The 19,773-nt window shown below is 59.0% G+C and overlaps 1 protein-coding gene across 4 annotated transcripts; it reads right to left on the bottom strand.

Annotated features, from left to right (window-relative positions):
* Positions 1-307: 307 nt before the first annotated feature.
* Positions 308-18,875, bottom strand: LOC123349568 (AFG3-like protein 1). 4 transcript variants are annotated; one of them, XM_044987735.1, is made up of 17 exons: positions 18,677-18,875; positions 18,101-18,188; positions 16,724-16,792; positions 16,168-16,271; positions 13,945-14,094; positions 12,117-12,185; positions 11,639-11,766; positions 11,247-11,517; positions 10,216-10,353; positions 9,455-9,608; positions 8,953-9,060; positions 7,903-8,028; positions 6,648-6,758; positions 5,390-5,505; positions 4,691-4,891; positions 4,373-4,567; positions 308-4,107 (listed from the first exon to the last, which is right to left on the bottom strand). In XM_044987735.1, exons 1-17 carry the CDS (start codon positions 18,788-18,790, stop codon positions 3,901-3,903), a joined length of 2,349 nt encoding a protein of 782 aa, XP_044843670.1. In that variant the 5' UTR covers positions 18,791-18,875; the 3' UTR covers positions 308-3,900. The 4 variants fall into 4 exon arrangements, with proteins under 4 accessions (XP_044843670.1, XP_044843671.1, XP_044843672.1 ...); XM_044987736.1 differs by having other exon boundaries at positions 11,639-11,763; XM_044987737.1 differs by lacking the exon at positions 13,945-14,094.
* Between the last annotated feature and the right edge of the window lie 898 nt (positions 18,876-19,773).

Raw genomic sequence — 19,773 nt, 5'->3', positions numbered from 1 at the left:
CATAGGCAGGTCCCACAACAAGAACCATGAACTCTCACCAGGGCAGACATGGGATCTGATGCCTAATTTGGGCACCTCATGCAGAGGGTTAAAGCACTGGCCAGAGGTTGGGCAGGAGGGAGTTTGCCCTGCAGACCTTGGTATTCCAGTCCCTTCACCAGGGCCTCAGCTCCAGTGCTGCAGTGAGACCAGCTGGGCTCGTCACCTGCAGCCATTTGGCTAGTCACACATGCTTGGGTCTGAGTCAATCAGCCCTGTGCTTTCTGAGCACCCCCGGCTGTGGCAGAAAGGAAAGTGCTGACACAAGGAATGATCCCTCACCACACAGTGGGGTTTGGTTTATTTGGCACCCAGCATTAGAAATCACAACTCTACAGTTATCAAGCTGGGCCCAGGGCAGTGGGAAAGTGGGGCTGGATCGCTGGAGACGACAAAACTAGTTTTCCTTCGTGCTGCCTTCCCCCTCCCAGGCACACACTGCTATGCCAGCTCCACCATGTGAGAGGAAACACATTATAAATACTAAAAGCAGCAAAGAGTCTTGTGGCACCTTATAGACTAACACGTTTTGGAGCATGAGCGTTCGTGGGTGAAGACCCACTTCGTCGATGCTGCTCCAAAACGTCAGTTAGTCTAGAAGGTGCCACAAGACTCTTTGCTGCTTTTACAGATCCAGAGTAACATGGCTCCCCCTCTGATATATAAATACTAAGAGAGTCAGCTCCATCGTCTCCTTCCCTCCTTGCTCCCTACCTGAAGGGCACTGCTGGAAAGGAAGGCAGTGGGGTGGTGATGTCACAAAGGGGCTCATGTTTATCGGTGGTGAGTCCAGATCAGAAGGCTCCATTTACAAGCAAAGGCCTGAATTGTCTAACTGCCAGTGCCCCAAACTCAGCCTGGGATCTGAACATCAAGCAGGAGTCTTCCCTTCATCAGCCACAGGAATGAAGGGTCTCCAAGATACATTAACACCAGTCATGTAATCCCCCTGCCTTCACATTATGCCCTTTGTGCCATCGGCGCAGGCCTGCTGCTGCCAGTGGCGTAACAGACTGAATTTCATGCCCAGCACCTAGGACAATATGGTCCTGGTCCAGCGGGAGTCAAAGGCAGTAAATGCTTTTCTCACCACCAGGCAGCAGATCCAACGTTGAACAAACAGTGGGCGGCTCTGCTGAGTAAGCCAGGGCCTTTTCCGCAGGCGCTAGTCAGAGGAGAGCTGCAAGGTACCAGCTTCTTGTGCTCTGGAAGCGGCAAATGTCAGAGAACCGCACAGGCCAGCTAGCAGACAAGGGGCGGAAACAGATTTGACTGTAGCTGCTTAGCCAACAGAGCACACCCCTGTCGGGGTGACACAAACGCTGAACACCACTGAGCCAAACCATGCGTCTGCACTTTGGAGGCAAGACCCACCTGGTGCTCTCCAGGTGTTACGAGTCAAATACTGGTGACAAAAAGACTCTGAGGCAGCGCAGCCGGGGGCTGGCTACTGAAGTCCCAGTCTTGGGCAAGCTGCAGCCACATGGGGAGCACACAAAGCACTTCCTAGCTGTCCAGATCAAGTCACTGCCTCCACTGGGGCTGGTTCTTGCTGTAACAGGCCTACACTCCAGAGAAGGGAGGACAGGTTCCTGGCTGCCCAGCAGCTGGCTTGGCACTACTGCAGAGGTGCTTCGTACTGTATCTGAGCCGGCAACAGGCGCCCAGCCCCAGGAGGACATGTCTGCTAGGCCAGTCGCTGGGTTTCAGAGCTTGGCACATCTAGACTGCTAGTTTTAGCCCCATAGCACCAGCCCGAGTCAGCTGACCCAGGCTCTGAGACTCAATGCTCCCCTCCACCGCCCGCATAGATGTGCCCAGCTCTGCCCCTAGACAGTGGGTGCTGGAGGCAAGGAGGGAACCGGGCCCTGGAGAGTTCGGCCTTCAATTCCTAAGCCTGAGAAGGCTGGAACATGCGCCCAGGGGTGAATGGCTGAGCTCGCCCCCGCCACGGCCAGGGGAAGTGACTAGACCAGGCAGAGGGGGATGTCAGTGTAACAGAGCAGGGGTTGTGCTGTCTGCATTTGCCTTAGCGAAAGGGGAGTAGAGGGACTCCGAAGCCCAAACGCCGCTGGCTGCAGGGGAAGGCACTTCGAAGGCAGCACGCCGGCCATGCAGCGGCCTGGCTGGAGCAGGCTCCACCAGCAGCAGAGGGGCTGCTCTCTGTCAGTTGGGATCCTGGCCCAGGGGCTGGCGAGGCAGGAGCAGTGCACAGCCCAGGAGCTAGGGAAGCCCAGCCTGCCGGGGGCACACTGCACGGGGGTGTGGTCTGGGTTTGCTGCAGATGCCCCTCCCCTCACAGCCCCTGCAGCATGAATGCTGCTCCCTCGGGAGCCCGCCCGTGGCAGAGAAACGCCCTTTGCAGGGACGCTGCACGGGGCCCAAACGCAAAGCTCCGCCATGCCAGAGCAGGGCCACAGCCAGGCCATGGCTCGTCCCCTGCATGGAACGAGGGTGCACGGCCGGTGAACCCCTCGCCCTGGGCATGAGGAAAGGGCAGGGTACAGGCTCGACACAAGGAAGGAATAGAAGCGAGGCCCCCCTCCCCCTCTCCCCCCATTGGCCTGAGCTAGGAACGCCCCACCCGGAGAGGAGCTAACCCAGGACAGAGCTGGACGCACCCCAGGCATGTCTGGGCCAACAGCTACCCTGCTTCGATACACGGCTATAGGTGCCATAAAGACACCCCAGGCCAAGAGACCCCCTGCCAGGCCCCCAGGAACTCGCATGGCCAGTCACAACCCCCCAGAACGGCTCAGAGCTGGAGGAGTTTCCGGCTCCCAGCGCCCCACACTGCCCCGCGACTCCCCGAGTCCTACGGGGCCAGAGTTACTCCTGCCAACGTCCGACAGGGCGGGCAGGCCAGGGGCAGAGCCCACAGCAGCGGCACTTCATTAGCACCATTTTGTTAGCCCATTTCTGCCGCGAAGCCCGTTGCCTCGGGTGAAGCGGGGCCTTTCCCAGCATAGCACTGCAGGGACTGCCCACAGGCTGGCGCTTCCTACCAGGCGCGTGTGGCCACTGCTCTGAAGGGCTCTTTGGACTTGTTCAGGCTCGTCTCCTAGACGCTGCCCGTGCACAGGGATCCGAGAGCAAAGCAGGACTTCCCTGGAGCAAAGCTGCAAAGGCTGGATGGGAGGCACTGAGGACAGGATCTTCCCCCGGCTGCGCACCCGCCCCTCCGCCTGGAGAGGACGGGAAAAGCTTTGGCACTGGCTCTTTTCACATGGCCCGGGATCCTTGGCCCGCCTCGTGCCAGGCTGGGCGTTACAGCCGGGGTGGATGCTGTGGTAGCACTAGAGTAACCGCATCCTGGACAGAGGAGAGCTGGCTCCTGGGCAGCTCACCCTGCTGCTTGCCTGGGCTCCCAGCCTCTGCCCCATGGCTGGGGAGCCCCTCCAGCACCCTCCTGGCTTTGGGACAGCTGCTGGCGAGAGGTGGATGCTGGCAGGAGCACACCCCTGCACAGACTGAACAGGCCCACGGAGACTGGGCCATGAGCACCAGGAAAGCAGCTGCTGTGCTCGCCAGTGGGAACGGGCACTTGTGACCGGGAGTGGCCAGAGCCCTTGTGTCAGCCAGCCAGGCCCAGGCTGGCCCCGGGGAGAGGAGCGGGCGGGACCTGCAGCTTTCAGAGGGAAAGCCAGTGCACCAGCCCTCCCACGGCAGAGCGGGGCCTGGCCTGCTCTTCCTATTTACAGACCTAGCCTCGCTCCTGCTCCGGCCTCCTGGGCGTCTCTGTCCGGTGTCAGCATTACCACTGGGAGACGCCCACAGAAAGGGTCCCTGGAAGCCGGTGCCCACCCAGCAGCAGGGGCTGGCAGCAGTTCGGGCACCGTCCTCCCCAGCTGGCTCTCACTGCTAGGAGGTGCTCTCCTGTACTCTCTCCTCATCTCGCTCACAGTTCCAGTCCTTCAGGCCCTCCGGGAGGGAGGTGTCTTCATCCAAGCTCCCGGTGCCCTCTACAAACGCCTCATAGGTGGATTTCTCTGCAAAGGGCCTGGGGCCCAGCAATTCAACCATGTCCGCTTTCTCCAGCACTTCTTTCTCCAAGAGACGCTTTCCTACCTGTGGGGAAAATAAACTCATCGCAGCCTGATTCCTCAGCCCTCCAGTCTCTGCCCATGTTCCCTGCCGCACGCCGCACAGTTCCCTCCAGGCAAATGCTCCAGCATGCTGAGCGTCAGGGTGACGGACAGACCCGTCTCTCCCTCTCCCCTCCCAGGCGGGCGTTATCAGGAGCTAACCATCCAGCTGCTGACAGGGCGACAGGGCCACCAGAGGCCCCCGTGTTGGCTCCCGCTGGGGCATGGACCAGGGCCCGTTCACGTACCTTCTCCACCTGGTTGTGACACCGCGTCAGTAGCTCCTGGGTTCTTTCGTATGCAGAGTTGATGAGGCTTCGGACCTCCTCGTCTATCAGCTGGGCCGTCGCCTCGCTGTATGGTTTCTCTGTGAGCAGCTCACCCTGCTGCAGGAAGTCGAAGGAGACCTGGCCCAGCTTGTCACTCATCCCAAACTGGACGACCTGGAAGAGAACAGCCCCACTGAGCTGGCTAGTGCCAAGGGGACGAGCTGAGCCGTTCCCATCCCCCGGGCAGAGAACCTGGCAGCACGGTGCCAGCCACACGCTCCTTGCTCTGGGCATTACCTGGGCGTAGGCGCTCTGCGTCACCTTCTTCAAGTCGTCCTGAGCGCCTGTGGTGATGCGCCCAAAGAACAGCTGCTCAGCCACCCTGCCACCCAGCATCATGCACATGCGATCGAACAGCTGCTCCTTGGTGTACAGGTACTGCTCCTTGGGCAGGTACTGCGCGTAGCCAAGCCCCTTGCCCCTGGGGATGATCGACACCTGCAAGACACGAGGCACCTGGTGACAGACTGGCCCCTCCGCCAGGGCCCCCGGATTCTAGAATCTGCCTGCGAGAGGGACTGTTGGCCAGCACGCTGGGAGCACCCCTGGGGCTCGGCTTTTATCCAGAGACACCGGAGCTGGGCACGAGGGGGCCGGAGAGCCAGCATGCTCTTTGCAGAACAGCCCGGCAGACAGTTATTAACGCACTTGCCACGGTCAGGGCAAGGGAGGGGGCCGGAACGCTGCCTGTGGGGTGCCCAGCACCCGGGGGTGCTCTCCTCCTGAGGAACTGAACTGAACTGTTCAACAGCCTCCACAGCCGTCTGGCCCCGAGGGTATAATCCAGCCAGCAGAGCCCCCGCCAGCTGCTGGCTCCTAATCCTGACCTCAGCCCCTCGCCCGTCATGCTTGGGGAGGGTGTGTTGTGAAGTCCCAGAGCAATGGGAAAGCCCCGTCAGGCTGACCCTGGGAAGGGGGAGCAGACTAGACACAAACCTTCAGCAGGGGATCAGCGTGCTCCAGGAACCATCCCACCACCGCATGCCCAGCTTCGTGATAGGCCACTGTGGTCCTCTCGTTCGGCTGCAGAACCTGGGTCTTCTTCTCGAGACCTGGACACAGGTTCGGGAGAGTCAGCGGCACTCGTGGGGAGCTGAGGTACCAAACCCCGTAGTGGGAGCCAGAAAGTCCCCTGCTCCAGTGAAACAAACCCAGCAGTGTCCACAACACCCAGCAGGGAGAACCCCACTCCCCTCCCTTCCGAGCCAGGGACAGCACCTGGGGCCTTGGCTCGCTGGCTAGAGACGAGTCCCAAGGCCCAGCCTGCTCTTTTGGCTCGGGGGAGGTACTGGCCCCTCACGTTTCCCCCCAGAGGGATGTGCCTGGCCATGGGAGCTGCCCAGCTCCGTGCGGTGGGTTTCTGGAACATGCGCTCAGCACTGCGGGGGAGGTAAGCTGATGCTGTGCTGATTGGAGGGGCCACAGGAGGGGCCAAGGAACCCCTGGACATCCCCGGCTGCGTGGGAGGACGGGAAGACGAGGAGCGCAGGGACTGGAACGTTAGTTCTCACAAGCGCCTCTTCTGCGGGGCTGGGCCAAGCTCCGGAGCGGAGCCCATCAGGGTGGCTGGAATCGCTGCTCCAAGCCGCTGCAGAACCGTTAGCTCAGCGGGCTGGGGGGGGCTGCAGCACAGAGGTCTGCACACGGCTCAGCGGCTCTGCTGCTTTCCATCCCCTGGGGAAAACTTGGTGCTTTTCATTCCAGCTCCTCAGCCTCCTCCATCAGCTGCAGCCCACGATTCTCCCCCGCTCGGCTGAGACTCCCCAGGGAAGCTCTGCAGACGCTGCTCTCGCCCCGCAGGGACCCACCCATTGCGTTCTCAGGCTAGCGGGACTGGGCTCAGCTTAGCTCCTAAGCTGGGGGGGGGGGGCACATAACCCCTAAGATGAGTACAGGGGACAGTCGCCTTCCTGACAGCACCAGAGGCGGCTCCCCCACAGTAACGGCCCCTAGGAGAAGTGCCTGGGCATCTCCCCAAGACTGGGCTGAGCCCCAGGGCCCTGGAGAACCCCACACTGCCTAGCGCATCGTCCGGCCGCCTCAGCAGGAGCCCTGAGCCAGGCTGGGCTCTAGCAGCCGAGCTGTCTGGGCTTTGCACAGGGCCAAAGCAAACTGTAGCAGCCAGCCACGCCCTGCGTGGTTCCCAGACCCCCCTGCACCCGAGCCCCCCAGCAGAGCTCCGAGCTGGCCTCACCCCCGATGACTCGCTCGATGGCCTGCTCAAAGTGCTTCTCGGCGACAGAGGGCTTCAAGTGGCGAGCGGCAATCAAGGCAGCCTCGTTGCAGACGTTGGAGATGTCAGCACCTATGGACAGGAGGGCCACACCATCAGCCTAGTCACTATGCCCACGTCAGGAACCCGGACCAGCCGAGGCAGCTCGAGCACCCCCCAGCCACGGCTCAGGACAGTCACAGCGAGAAACGGCCAGCAGGGCGAGCGCTACCTCTGCGGCACAGGGCCCCAAAGGAGCTGCCCAGCGTCCCCCAGGCTGCGCGGGCTGTGGGTGTCGAGCAGTGAACCCGGCGCCGGTGCAGTGCTTGGGCTCCCGGGCAAAGGAGGCACTTGGAACGTGGGGCTGAATCCCCTGCTGTACCCAAGTCCCCTCAGAGAGAGGGCACTGGCCTCCTCAGTCACCCGCCTCGCTGGCGCCTGCGGAGCTGCACGCCCCTGCTATTCACACACAGGCTAACAGGCTCCCACCGCTCTCCCCGTGGCTAACGCCCCGTCACAGCACAATTCCAGCAGCAGGACCGGCCAGGCAGACCAAGGCCCCTCTGCTTAGGTATCCCGGCTCCAATCCCGGGGCACCAAGGAAGGTGGAACCCCCCCAAAGCACACCTGACTGCACAGTGCTATTCCTGGGGAAGGGGCATCCTTCCTGACCCCAGCCAGTGATCTTCCCATGCCCTGCAGCCTAAGAGCTGCTGACATTTTCCCTCCCTCGAGCGTCCAGAGGGAGGCGCTCTGTACAGAGTGGTGCATATGAACACAGCTCAGGAATAGCAGCACCGCAGCATTCTCGTTCCCGTCTGTGTGCACAGGTCACACCCCGCTGGGGAAGGACCAGTGAGTGGGGGACGGTCCGTCCCATTCACAGCTGAAACGGGACAGAGACCGAGAGAACGTGGGGCAGCACTGGGACCCCTCTGCTGCCTGGCTGCCTTCCGCCACGCTGACATGCTAACTCAGCGCTCTGCAGCAGAGGTGGAGAAGAAAGCAGCGACTCTAGTGAACCCTGCAGAGGATGGGAGTCTGCAGTGAATATTTATTGTGCAGCTGGTTAGCATTTCCATAACGGCAGCGGGCTCACAGCTGCTGTCTAGGTACTTCCAGAGCCCCTCGGCATCGGTCCCCCCCCCCCCCCCGAATCAGTTTCACAGCAGCTCAGCCAATGGCTACAGCTCTCTCCCCCCCACCTCCTCCCATTTGGTATTTCCCTGCCACACACCAGTGAATCCTGGAGTCCACGCAGCCAATCTCCTGGCCAGGGCATCTCTGCTGATGCTTTCCTCCAGTTTCAGGGGCCGGAGGTGGACCTTAAAGATGGATGCTCTGCCTTTGATATCAGGCGGACCTGGGCGGAACAGAGTCAGAGAGGCTGCTTCAGAAATGAATAATGCAGGGCTCCTCCTGCAAACAAGCTCTCCACCGGGACATGGAGTATCCACACCAGTATCCTCACCACACCGGACTCACGAGTTCAGGGGCCTTGTCTGCCCCAGGTTGTTACTGGAGAGAACGCTCCCAGCCATCTTTATTTACAATCAACCGCCTGGAAGTGTCCCCGTTTTCCTGCAATGACAGCGATGCCTGTATCCAGAGCACGTCCCATCGCACAACGTACAGAGACCGCACCGACGTGGAAAGCAGCAGCTGCGTAACAGCCCCACAGCGACAGCACACAGCCAGGATCGTTTGGAAACGGCTGGGGGGCTTGAAGGTGCACAGAACACCCCCAGTGACACTTGCCAGGCTGGGCTGCCTAGTGGCAAAGGCCTGTTTACAACAGCAGCTGCCCAGAGGACGGCTAGAGCACCCAGAGGCCCGGGCAGCACATGAGCCGAGGTGGCTCCAGTGTTGCTAGCGACCACCTTGGCAATGGGATCTCTCGCACCCCACCACAGGGGCCTGCAGATCTATCAGGCCAGGGTTGGTCTTGCTTCCAGCCCTGCCCGGTTCACATTAACCCCCACTGGGCTCCCCACACTCCTTGCAACTATCATGGAACTCCATGTTTACACAAAGCCAGATGAGTCTGCAACTTCCAGCCAAGCTGGGGGAAATTCCATCTGCTCCCCGGGGCAGCAGGCTCCCCATGCCAGGCGAGGCACCAGATCTCCCCACCCCACACTCCCGATCCCCTGGCTTTCTGAAGGCAGCGTTAGCAGCTGTAGGGCAGGACGTTCTTTTCTCTACTGCTAACGATCAAGTCTAGGCTGGGGAGCAAGGGAGGAGGGCAGAGCCCGAATCTGCTGGGGTTAGGCGTGGCAGGCATTACCGATGTAAATCTGACGGTCAAAGCGCCCTGGTCTCATCAGCGCAGGGTCCAGAATGTCTGGGCGATTTGTTCCTGCGAGCACCACCACGTTGGTGCTGGAGTTGAACCCTAAACAGAGTGGGAGGAGGTCACACGGGTATTGGCGGGTGGGGGGGAAGCAAAATGCACAGGAGACTGGGAGGGCCTGGACTTCCCAGCAGGCTCTGAAGGGCTCACAGCTGTATCGCTGGGTGGGCCCAGTAGGCCAGACAGATTCCACTGCTCAAGCCAGACCTTCTGCTTTCACTAGCTTTGAGCACAGTGCAGCACCCCTCGCCCTGGCGTGTCTGGGAGCACCCGGCACCCTGGGCTGGGTATTACCAGTGAGTTTCTAAGGAGCACCCCGATGCCCCGCCGCAGGCTGCTTTAGTTGGGGTTGGCCCTGCTTGGAGCAGGAGCTCAGACTAGATACCCCCCGAGGCCTCTTTCAACCCTGAGACTGTCCGATTCTCTGCTCACTCACCGTCCATTTCGACCAGCAGCTGGTTCAGGGTGTTCTCCTGCTCACTCTGCCCCCCGAAGTTCCCCCGGCCCCGCTTCCGGCCGACGGCGTCGATCTCATCGATGAACAGGATGCAGGGGGCGTGTTTGCGGGCCAAGGCAAACATGTCCCGAACCTGAAACAGCCACACGCAATGGGTCCGCCGGGGTTCCAAGGCTCCGGACAGGCCCCCACTGGCCACTGCCCTTCCGCAGGGACGGGACTTAGCGGGCGCTCTGCGGAGCCAGCCACCCTCAGCGCCGTTGTCCCCAGAGAAGGAGTGTCCCGAGGCTCCCCAGGCACAGCTCCGACTGGTCTGGGACACTCCCACCAGGCCTGAGATGGGAGGAAGACAACAGCACCAGGCCAACCCCTCCCAGGGGCTCCAGGCAGGGCCTGCAAAGAGACCTGCCCCGGCCCAGCAGCCTGTGCAGTGCATGTGCTGTCCTGAAGCCCCACCGTGCTGAGGGGGCTCACACAAGGCTGTGGCTAATGCAGCCAGGAGGAGGCTGAAGAGCCAGTACTGGAAGAGAATCTGGAGGCCAGCTCTCCTCCTGTCCCGCCCACAGCCCGGGAGACCCACTGCTCCCCAGGCTCTCGAGGCAGCTAGGAGCCACCGCCAGCAGATATGGGAAGTCCATCTAGCTCCAGCACCAGAGATGACCCCCCAGAAGGGCCACATGCCTCCCGCAGAGGCACAATGTTCTGGGGAGCCCTCGTGAGCCTCGCTGCCGCAGACTTACTCGAGCAGGCCCCACACCCACAAACATCTCCAGGAACTCCGAGCCGTTCACCGTGATGAAGGGAACGTTGGCTTCTCCCGCCGTCGCTTTGGCCAGGAGGGTTTTCCCAGTGCCCGGCGGGCCCGTGAGCACAGCGCCCTGCAGCAGAGACAATGGAGACCAGTGCTAGAGTGGGGCCACTGGCAGGGCTGACAGTCAGAAACCTGCTGCCAGCAAGGCTGCTCCAAGCGCCCTGTCACCCGGTGGCTTGGGCTGTGTCTGGGACTGGTTCCCTCCCAGCAGCCTCCGTTAGAATCACTTTCATAGCAGGCCTGGCCCGCAAGATAGGGACTGAGCCTGGCAGCGTGTCGGGAGAGTCCAGAGCAACCAGTATCACCAGACAGTGCCGAGCCACAGGGCCCAAGGGGAACACCGGGGCAGTCTGTGTGTACGTGTGTGCACAGGCACCCGCTACATCTCCCCTTCCCCTGTGTAGGGGGGGGGGGACACACCCCACGCCTTGCACGGCGCACACCCTGGTGCCTCCTACGCCTCGAAGTATCACATTTACTGGCACTTATAGGTGCCACTAAGCCCTGCCCACACCATCATCCCCATGGTAACTAAGATACATCCCAGGGGAAAAGAGAAGTGACTAAATCCGCAATTGGTCAGAGGCACGGCGTAGCGCTGCTCCGGCACTGCAGGCAGCCGGGAATCCAGGCAGCTTGTAACATGAGCATCCCCGCTGCACAGCTGTGAAAGCTTGGCACCCCCTGCGGGGCCGTGCCAACAGCACCCCTCTCCGCACCATGCCCCGCCGGCTGCAGCAAGGGAACCCGTCTGGTAGGCTGAGTTACTTGTTTAGCATCGCTCAGGCATGGGGGACAGCCCGGGGCTGGGCGAGCTGCCCTCTGCCGGTCCCACCTTTCCTCGCTCCTTTCTCCGTTCGTCACAAAGCTCAGCTCAAGGACCTGGACTGCTCGGAGCCCCCAGGACAGCGCTCCAGCTGCTCAGAGGGGACCCAGCCACCCCTCCCTCTGAGACGGCACCTTTGGGATCTTGGCGCCCAGGTCTTGGTATTGTTTGGGGTTTTTCAGGAAGTTCACGAACTCCATGATCTCCAGCTTGGCTTCCTCGCAGCCGGCCACGTCTCGGAACTGCACGTCAATGTTGTCTTTCAGGATCTTGGCCGTTGTCTCGCCGACGCTGAAGAGCCCGCCCCCTCGTCCTCCGCGCCCAGCTCCCATTGGCCTGCGTCTCAGAGTGAACAGAAGGAAGCCAACCAGCAGCAGAGTGGGCACTATGCTCATGAGGAATGTGCTGGGAGTGGAGGGAAGCACAAGCCACCGTCACCCAGCAGCAACGGTGCAGCAGAGCACACCCAGCCAGCACGGGCACAGGCACTGGCACTGGCTCCAGCCACTCCCCCGCTGGCACTCACCCGTCACTCTCCCTGGCGTAGATCACTGCCACCTGCTGGGCGCCTTCCATTCCCAGCTCCAGCTGGGCAGTCTCCAGGTTCCGTTCAAACGTGTCGACGCTGCCGATGTTAAACCAGACAGACCTCTGCTGGGACCAGGGACAGACCCAGAGCCAGTCAGTCGCTGCATCGGCCTCCGCCCCCCCACCCATAGGCAGGATCCCCGGCTGGGCCCAACAAGCGCTGCCCCCCTGCCTGCCACACACACGCGCTGCCCCAGCGCGCACACTGAGCTATGTCACAGGGCAGCTGCATCAGAGACCTCTCAACCCCCACGGGCACAACGGTAATTTGCAGAGCGTGTGCTGCCTCCACTGTGGCCCCAGAGCCCGGCTTGTGCCGTGGGGCTCTGTATGGGGCATGCTCGCCTGGGGGCTTCCCTTTCCTCCCCCAGTTCTGTTGGTGTGCCGAGACCCCTCCTCCCCCACAATCCCATTACCTCCGAGCTCACACCCGGCACGAGGACCACGCGCACAAACTGTTTGTTCACCACTTCCAGACGGTCCACCTAAGACAGACAGACAGATGGGCGATGGGTACAGCCCCGCCCTAGAAGATGAGCAATCTGCATTCTCAGGGAGGCTGGTGCTAAAGGGAGGCGTTCAGTAGAGGACAGAGGCTGTTCAGCGCGGGCCTCTCCGGACGTAGTAAAAAAAAAAAGCCACTTTGGGAGGCAGCCCCCATCTCTCTCTGCAAGAGCCCGGCCCCGGCCTGGCCAGCCCCCGATCACAGAGCCCGGCCCCGGCCCGGCCCGGCCAGCCCCGGCCCGGCCAGCCAGCCCCCGATCACAGAGCCCGGCTCCGGCCCAGCCAGCCAGCCCCCGATCACAGAGCCCGGCCCCAGCCGCTCTACTGGGAATATTTACCAGACACCCTGCGGTAGCTGGGAGCCAGAGGCTACAGTCCTTTTAAACCAACCCCACTAGACGGGTGGGGTACAGTGAAAGCCTGTCTACGCTACACGGGTGGCGGAGTCCCTGTAATAGGCTCAGGCTGTCCTCATCCCACCAGCCAGGAGGAACACTGAGCTGTGTCCATTCAGCAGCAATCCCAAGAGCGCCTCAGCAGGGACCAGCCAAATGGCCCGTGGAGCGGGCAGCAAGGGCAGTTACACAGGCGTGGCTCGGGGGTCCCAGCCAAAGAGCAGAGCAGCACCAGGACACAGGTCTGGGGAAGTCTCCCTGGGCCGCCTTGCTGAGAGAGCCCCGCAGAGAGCGTCCCATAATTACAGGGGCCCTAGACAGCAGGGCACAGAGCCAGTCTCCAGGGAACAGTCAGGGGACGTCTGGTCACGTAATACGCGAACGTTAAGGTCGGCTCCACAGGGTGCCTACAACAACCCAGAAGCCCCCACTATCCCGATGTGCTCTGTGGCCAGCCCGGAGCACTGACAGCCAGAAGTGCTCTGGGGCTCCCCTGATAAGAGCAGATGGGAGAAGTGAGCTCCAGAATCTCTGCTTCCTTAGACAGGCACACGGAGACACCGACACCCTTCTAGACCTCATAGTTGTGGTGAAACAACATGAACCAAGCATAAATGGACACAGAGATGCCTGCCTGTGTCTGCAGAAAGCCTAAAACAACGACTTGGAAGTACAAACCACCCCATTAATGGGGAGTTAACTCTGAAACCTAAGGATGGCAACTTGAGCCACACTGAAAACTGACATTTTGGAGACAACATAAAATAAACCAAGTCAGAATAAAACAGAGGCTCTGGCAGGGCCTTCATTATTAACTCAATACCTACCTCCCTCCCCTCCGGGTATATGAAGCTTCGGCAGAACTTCCACCAGAGGCTGCAGAACCCAAGGACCTTGCCCAGGATTTCGAGGCAGCTGGCACAGGGCACACAAGGCCTTGCAAGTTACATGCTTTTGCTGTGAAGCTAGAGGTAAAGGGCAGCCCAGGGCTAGCGTGGGAGCCCTCGCACAGCATCATTTGATGTGTAGCACCCAGTCCTCTGGGAACAGTTGGCAGGGAGTGAGGAATGGCGGTGAAGGGGTGCCCATGCTCTGATAACGGGGCTCTCCCTGATCAAAACAGAAGCTGCCCCTTGACTCCAGCCTCAGAACGGTGCCCGAGTAGTCACTGCTTTCCAGAGGCCCCCTGGGGGTGGTCTGCTCCAGCCCAGAGCCAGCAGGATTCAGAGGCGACTTGGTAACCCAAGCGCCATGCTAGTCACAAGTGGACAAATGGGAAAAACATGCACAATGAGCCAGGAGAGAGCCATTCTCTCTCACACAGACACTGACGACATTTCCTCACCAATCCTCTAGCCAAGTAGTAATGGACAAAATGCTTCCAGTTGATTTCTCTGCCAGGATCTTGCCAAAAAAAATAGAGGAATCCCACGGCAGCGCCTGCCCCCATGACAGCCAGGTAGCCGAAGTTCTTGTCATCCCAGGGGAACTCTCCCTGGGGTGGGAGGAAAGGAAAAGAATGCTACTCGTCAGCAGCCTGATTCCAACCGGGAAATAAACATCCAACATTCAGAATTAGCCTGGGAGCAACTGTCAGTTCCTTGCTGCCCCCTGCCCTGACGGCCAGCCCTACTGTGCTGCTGAAGGATTCAGTGCAGACTGCTGGCACAGCAGGTTTGCAAGGGGTGCAGGACTGCTCCAATCGCGAAGAAACAACCAGTGCACGTGTGCCGCAGCCCCACCCTGATCTCCAAGCGCAGAGCTCACACATAGAGCGGGAGCCCCGGGCGTCAGACTGGAGTCAATGCCTGCACTTGTGCAGCTGGGCCTGCGTCCCCGGCCTCTGCCTGAGAAGGGGCACTGATTCGACATGCTGCCCAACCAAACCAGAGGCAACGCCAACCATTCGCACCTGGAACATGGAGGTGTGGCCTGCAGAGTACAGGCCCCAGCATGCCTTGAAGGAACACCCAGTCTTCACTAGCCACACCGCTGGCTCTGGGCCGCATTCAGCCCGCAGCCACCTGTGTGTCACATAGCGCCTCGCCCCACCCTCTCACAGAGCTGATGTTAATCCCTACACCCTGGCAAGCAGGGCTCCTTCCAACAGAGAAATTCGGCAGCGTTTTTAGTTACTTTAGGCAAAAAGCAAGAGGGTTTGTAATCCTCACAAGAAACCCCAATGACTCGGAAATAAGGAAGCTGATGCAATTAGTGACTTATGTCACTTATCTAACTGCAGCACTGTCATTAGAACACCCCGTATTACCGACAGGAAATGCCCAGTTCAGATCCTCATAGAAACATTCTATCAATTCACCACTATCCTGAGGGGAAGTTCACCCTACGCATTCCAACCACCACCTTTGCCCTGCCCTACAGGACAGGCTAACAGACTCTTTCAATCCAGATGCTCTACACTTGAGAGTCTGGGCTGTGGGCCAGCACTAAGGGTCTCCCTGGCATTTGTAGAGTTTTCACATGGATATTGTCCTTAGCCAAGGTCACATTTCCTGTCTCTTCAGTGCTTTTCAGCGGCAATGCTATAGGTAGGCATGGTACCTAAGGGTTATATGGCTATTTCAGCTTCCTTAACCCTGAGTTAATTAACTTTGCGCCTAGGAATTGTCTAGTTTTTAAAAACCAAACCCACCCAAGGAGCAGGGAGTCTGATGGGCAGGAAAGCCTTTTCGTGCTGAGCGCTGCTGGCCCAGTTCTTCCCTGAGCTGGTGCGGAGGCCAGTGCAGGGCAGACGAGGGGACCCACATACCCCCCTAACCCTCAGAGGCTGCTCTAACTTGTGCCTTGGCTGGAACTGCCTTTTGCTGCCAGCAAGACCCACTGAGTTAGCCGGGCAATGGAACACTCCAGCCTTCTCCCCAGGGCTGCCCCTCTGCACTTGCAGGGAGACCACCCTAAGCTGTAGGTACTGTCCTTGGGTGGGTGGGTGTGTGCGCGTGGTGGGGGAGCTGGCTCACAGCTCCTTCAGATCCCCTTGGTGCTGACCCGGCTGGAGCAAGCACACACTCTGCACTACACGGGGGGTGGGGGACACATTCTCTCTGCATGGCTAGCGGCTTGGTGCCCCAGGCAACTTGTGCGGGTGGGCACATGAAGACTGCTGTGGTGCCAGGCTCGAGTCCTGCCGGAGCCTTGCAAGTCTCAGAAAGCCGGCGCGCCACAGCAGCCCTGTATGTGCTTTGCTGTGGAATATTCTATCCAGGGCTTGCGATCGATTTCGTATTCCCATGGCTGCTGCTGGGGCACAAACAGAAACATTTCTGACACAGGATCCAAACTGAAGGTTACGGTGAATGACTGTGGTGAACATTAAGCTGGAGTGATCTGAAGGAAGAGCCAGACAGCAGATTTACACTGCAAACAAGGAGCCATTTGAACTACTAAACTAATAAAGAGATTTATGTGCAACTTTCCAGACAATTCAGTCTGCCCTGCAAGAGATAAGGTGATGAACCTGTGAGGACTGAGACTGATTTTCAGAATGAACAAAGGGACATAACCCTCCTGGAACCTTAACTATCACTGCCCCTGTAACAGAGCTACAGACCTTCCACACGCGCCTCCACCACCCAGAATCCTCCTTCTTCCCTCCTCTCTTGCCGCCACCTCCTCTGCCATCTCCATGACCAAGATCTTTTGGATCAGGGAGGCCTAGGGAAAAGAAAGGTGCATTAAGACAGACAATTGGCTTTGAAGAGAGCCCAATTTCCCCATCCCGTTCACACACCGAACAGCCAGCCCATTTATTAAATAAGCCAGTCCTGTTTGGAAGGTCTAATTAAAAAATATTTAAAAAGAGGTCGATAGGGCAAGCGAGATAAAGCCAATTGTACTCAGAAACCCTACAGAGCAACAGGGATTTTACAGATCTGAACTGAGGTGGGCAGGACTAGAAGAGCAGAGAGAGTTGGGAGTCACAACAAGGACTGAATTCTCAGAGTAGTGGTGGTGGGGAAACATACTGACTCATGGTCATGGGGGTATTTTAGGCACACACATCCACACTGTAGCAATCGCTATCCAGCCCCTCACTAACACTCTCCCACTCCTGAGCATCTTTATAAAACCTAAGGACTAGCCCTGGAGGATTCGGGACTGTTTACCTTTAGTCTGGTGAGCATCCTCTGCTGGGCCGGGACTTCTTCCATTCTTCTTAAAATACTTCTCAAAGCCTTAGAGAGAAAGTGGTTGTATTTTGGTTATTTAAAGGTACAGTGACACTGGACTGACACTGTGCAGTCAAAGAGCTCCCTCTGTTTATAGGGGAAAGATTCTGGGCAAACCAGGAAGATGCTAAACCAAAACCAAAAGGTCAGGGGAAACGATTTTGATGACAGCCTTTTGAACGGACCGCAGGGGGCAGATTAGTATCTGCAAGACTGGAGAGAAGAAGGTTACAATAGTCAATACCAAATATTATTAGAGCACATAGCTTTACATTTATTTACCAAACAGCACTGTCCAAGAAAGAAAATCTCTGCTTCCAGGATCTAACTTGGACAGATCGATCCAAGGGAAGGAAGAAACACCTGCTAGCGAGTATGTTGCTGCCTCTGTAGAGGGAAGGTCCCTGTGCAGAGGAATGCCTTGCATTGCACTCTTTGAAAGTCTACAGACAAACATATCCTAATCTCTAGTGGGGGATCCCCCCATTCTCTGGCTCAAAGACTGGAATGCAGACTAAGCCAGGAGAAGGACTCGCTCAGCTCATGTCAGTTACTTTCGACTATCCCACTGCACAGGGGAGTTCTGGAGAAAAAGTGCCCCAACATTCAGGTTTTAACTCGGACTTCCTGAGGTGGGCTGAATCTGCCTGAGATGATTCTGTGGGGATATAAATCAGGGCAGCGGGCAAGAGCCCTGCAACACAGCACTTATCAAAGGGTCACAAGCAGCTTGAATCTAGGCAGTTGCAGAAAGTGAGTTACAGTGAGGTTTGGGCCCTGCCCCTGACCGAGTCTCCACGGCGATTTGTCTGGATTTATAGCCACACGAACCTCAGCTGTTACCCGAAACACGCATTTAAAAACCCACCCTTAAACAGTAGTGTGATTTTTAAGCTGATGACATCCCTTCAACATCACTAGGGGCTATTATTATTAATGGGCCCAGGACCTGCCAAGTGATGTACGTTATTAGGTGTATTATGGTTGCACCTGGGAGCCCCAGTCACGGCCCAGGACTCCATGGTGCCAGATGAATTACAAACACAGAAAAAAAAAATTGATCCCTGCCCCAAGGAGTTCAGCCAGATCTCTGGTCCCCATTGTTTTAGGTCTTTAATGATCCTTAGCCCTGCAGCAGCAGCCCACCCTCTGTGCGCAGTGCTGCTCTGCAATCCACTTCCAAGCCCCTTTCACTCAGGGCTCGCATTCGCTCTCTTCTTGTTTAATGTCTATAGCCCTCTGCCAAGCACAGCTACGCTAAGAAAGCTAGCGGAAGCACAAGGCCCTACGAGTAGCCTTGCTGGAGACACGTACCTTTGGGTGGTTTTGAGCAGAGCCATTGCCAAGCGGATGCTATGCTCCCTGGGTAGTCCTGCTGCGGGGTGCGGATCGCCTCGAGCCACTAGAACAGTAAAGAGCAGCCTCCTGTACGCCACTGACACAGGACTGTACTGCCCCCCGCGGAATGTGCTCCCACTACCTCCGCGCACGCGCAACCCAGAGCAGCTCCGGGGCTGCTCTAGCTGATTCCGCCCCAGCTGCCGGCGCTGGCAGCGCCCAGGACGGGCCTGGTGCCCTGGAGCCGGCGCCGACCCTGGGCGGCTCCGTAGGCAGCTGGGGAGCTGGGAGGGTGCGCGGGAAACGGGCTGGTCCTGCCCCCTCAGGCAGGGCGCAAGGGGCGGGGCTTTCACTCCGCTCGCGGCTGGGCCCGCCTCGTTCTAACAACCAGACCACGCCCCCTGACTAGCTCTTCTCTCCAGCCTTTGGGACGTCATGACCGCGCCGAGCGCACGCCGATGACATCATCAGGGCGACAGTTCGCCCCGTTGTAGTGCCATACGGAGCCGAACATTTTACGACAATGCCGGAAAAGAAACAGTCACCTCTCACCTGCCGGATCGGCGGCAGGTCCCTGCGCCCCACCGATGTGTGCGTCCGGCAGCCCCCTCGCCATAAGGCAGCGAGAGGCGGCACCAGAGTCCCCGACGCGAGCCGATGAGCCATTCCCCACGGCTGTGCCGCGCCTTGATGCGCATGCGCAGAGTTCACTCCCGCGAAGTCTGCATGCACATGCGCCTTGCCCCTCGTCCTGGGCGGAAGCGCCTGACGCCAGGGGGCGGGACAGGAAAGGCGCCGCCGGGCTCCCAGCGAGACATTCCGGGTAGGGACGAGCGCTGGTGCCTTTGGTTCCGGGCTGCCCACGGCTCCGCGTTTCCGGTGACCCCCGCGGGCCCTGACCAGAGCGGCCTCCCAGCGCAGGGACAATAGGCGGTGGGGTCCAGTGTGGATACTCCCGCTCCATGTCTGCGGTGTGTGTGTGTGTGGGGGGGGGATTACAGCCCTGGAGACAGACCCCAGCTAGCTTCCCGCCCCCGCATGTCTGCACTGGGGTGGGGGTTGCAGCCCTGGAGACAGACCCCAGCTAGCCCCTACAGTGCCCCCTGGCTTCCCTGCAAAGGTATAGTGGGCCAAGAACTGAGCTTTCATTTCTGCTACAACTAACACCGTAGCTGCAGGGGCCTGGGCTCACCCCACCACCGCATCCCCAGGGTGGGCTTGTACTGGGTGGTAGGTCACCAAACCCAGCCAAGCTATTCCCCCTCATTGGTCCCAGTCTGGCCCAGGCCCAAGTGGGAAGCTCTGTTAATCTGTGTCCCAGCAAATGCTGAGTCAGGCTGTAGTCTTTAATTCATTAGTAACTGGACTTTCCTCCCCAGGCTTCAGTGCAACGGGTTCAGTAATGACAGACCCAGCAGCAGCAGGTAACCTCAGGGACCTGTTTGGCCTGATCCCCACCGCCCCCTCCTTCAACAAATGAGCAATGACAACACTCCATTAAAATGATCAAATACAGTGGTTTATTGAATCAATACCATTGTACGTTAGATTCCTGTGCTACGATCCCCCATTCCTCCCCCTGGCTACTGCCACCAAGTTGTGGTGTAACCACAGGGAAACTTCCTCAGAGGTTTTGTTTTTGTCATTCA

This window comes from Mauremys mutica, chromosome 14, assembly GCF_020497125.1.
Source record: "Mauremys mutica isolate MM-2020 ecotype Southern chromosome 14, ASM2049712v1, whole genome shotgun sequence".
In the NCBI taxonomy this organism is placed as follows: Eukaryota; Metazoa; Chordata; order Testudines; family Geoemydidae; genus Mauremys; species Mauremys mutica.
This window is presented reverse-complemented; position numbering and strand designations above follow the sequence as displayed.

Coding starts and splice junctions, on each gene's coding strand:
- LOC123349568 (XM_044987735.1), bottom strand. CDS start 18,790: ATGGCTCATCGGCTCGCGTCGGGGACTCTGGTGCCGCCTCTCGCTGCC. Junction 18,189..18,676: donor ACCTGCCGCCGATCCGGCAG/GTGAGAGGTGAC, acceptor TTACTGTTCTAG/TGGCTCGAGGCGATCCGCAC. Junction 4,892..5,389: donor ACGCTGATCCCCTGCTGAAG/GTTTGTGTCTAG, acceptor CGTGTCTTGCAG/GTGTCGATCATCCCCAGGGG.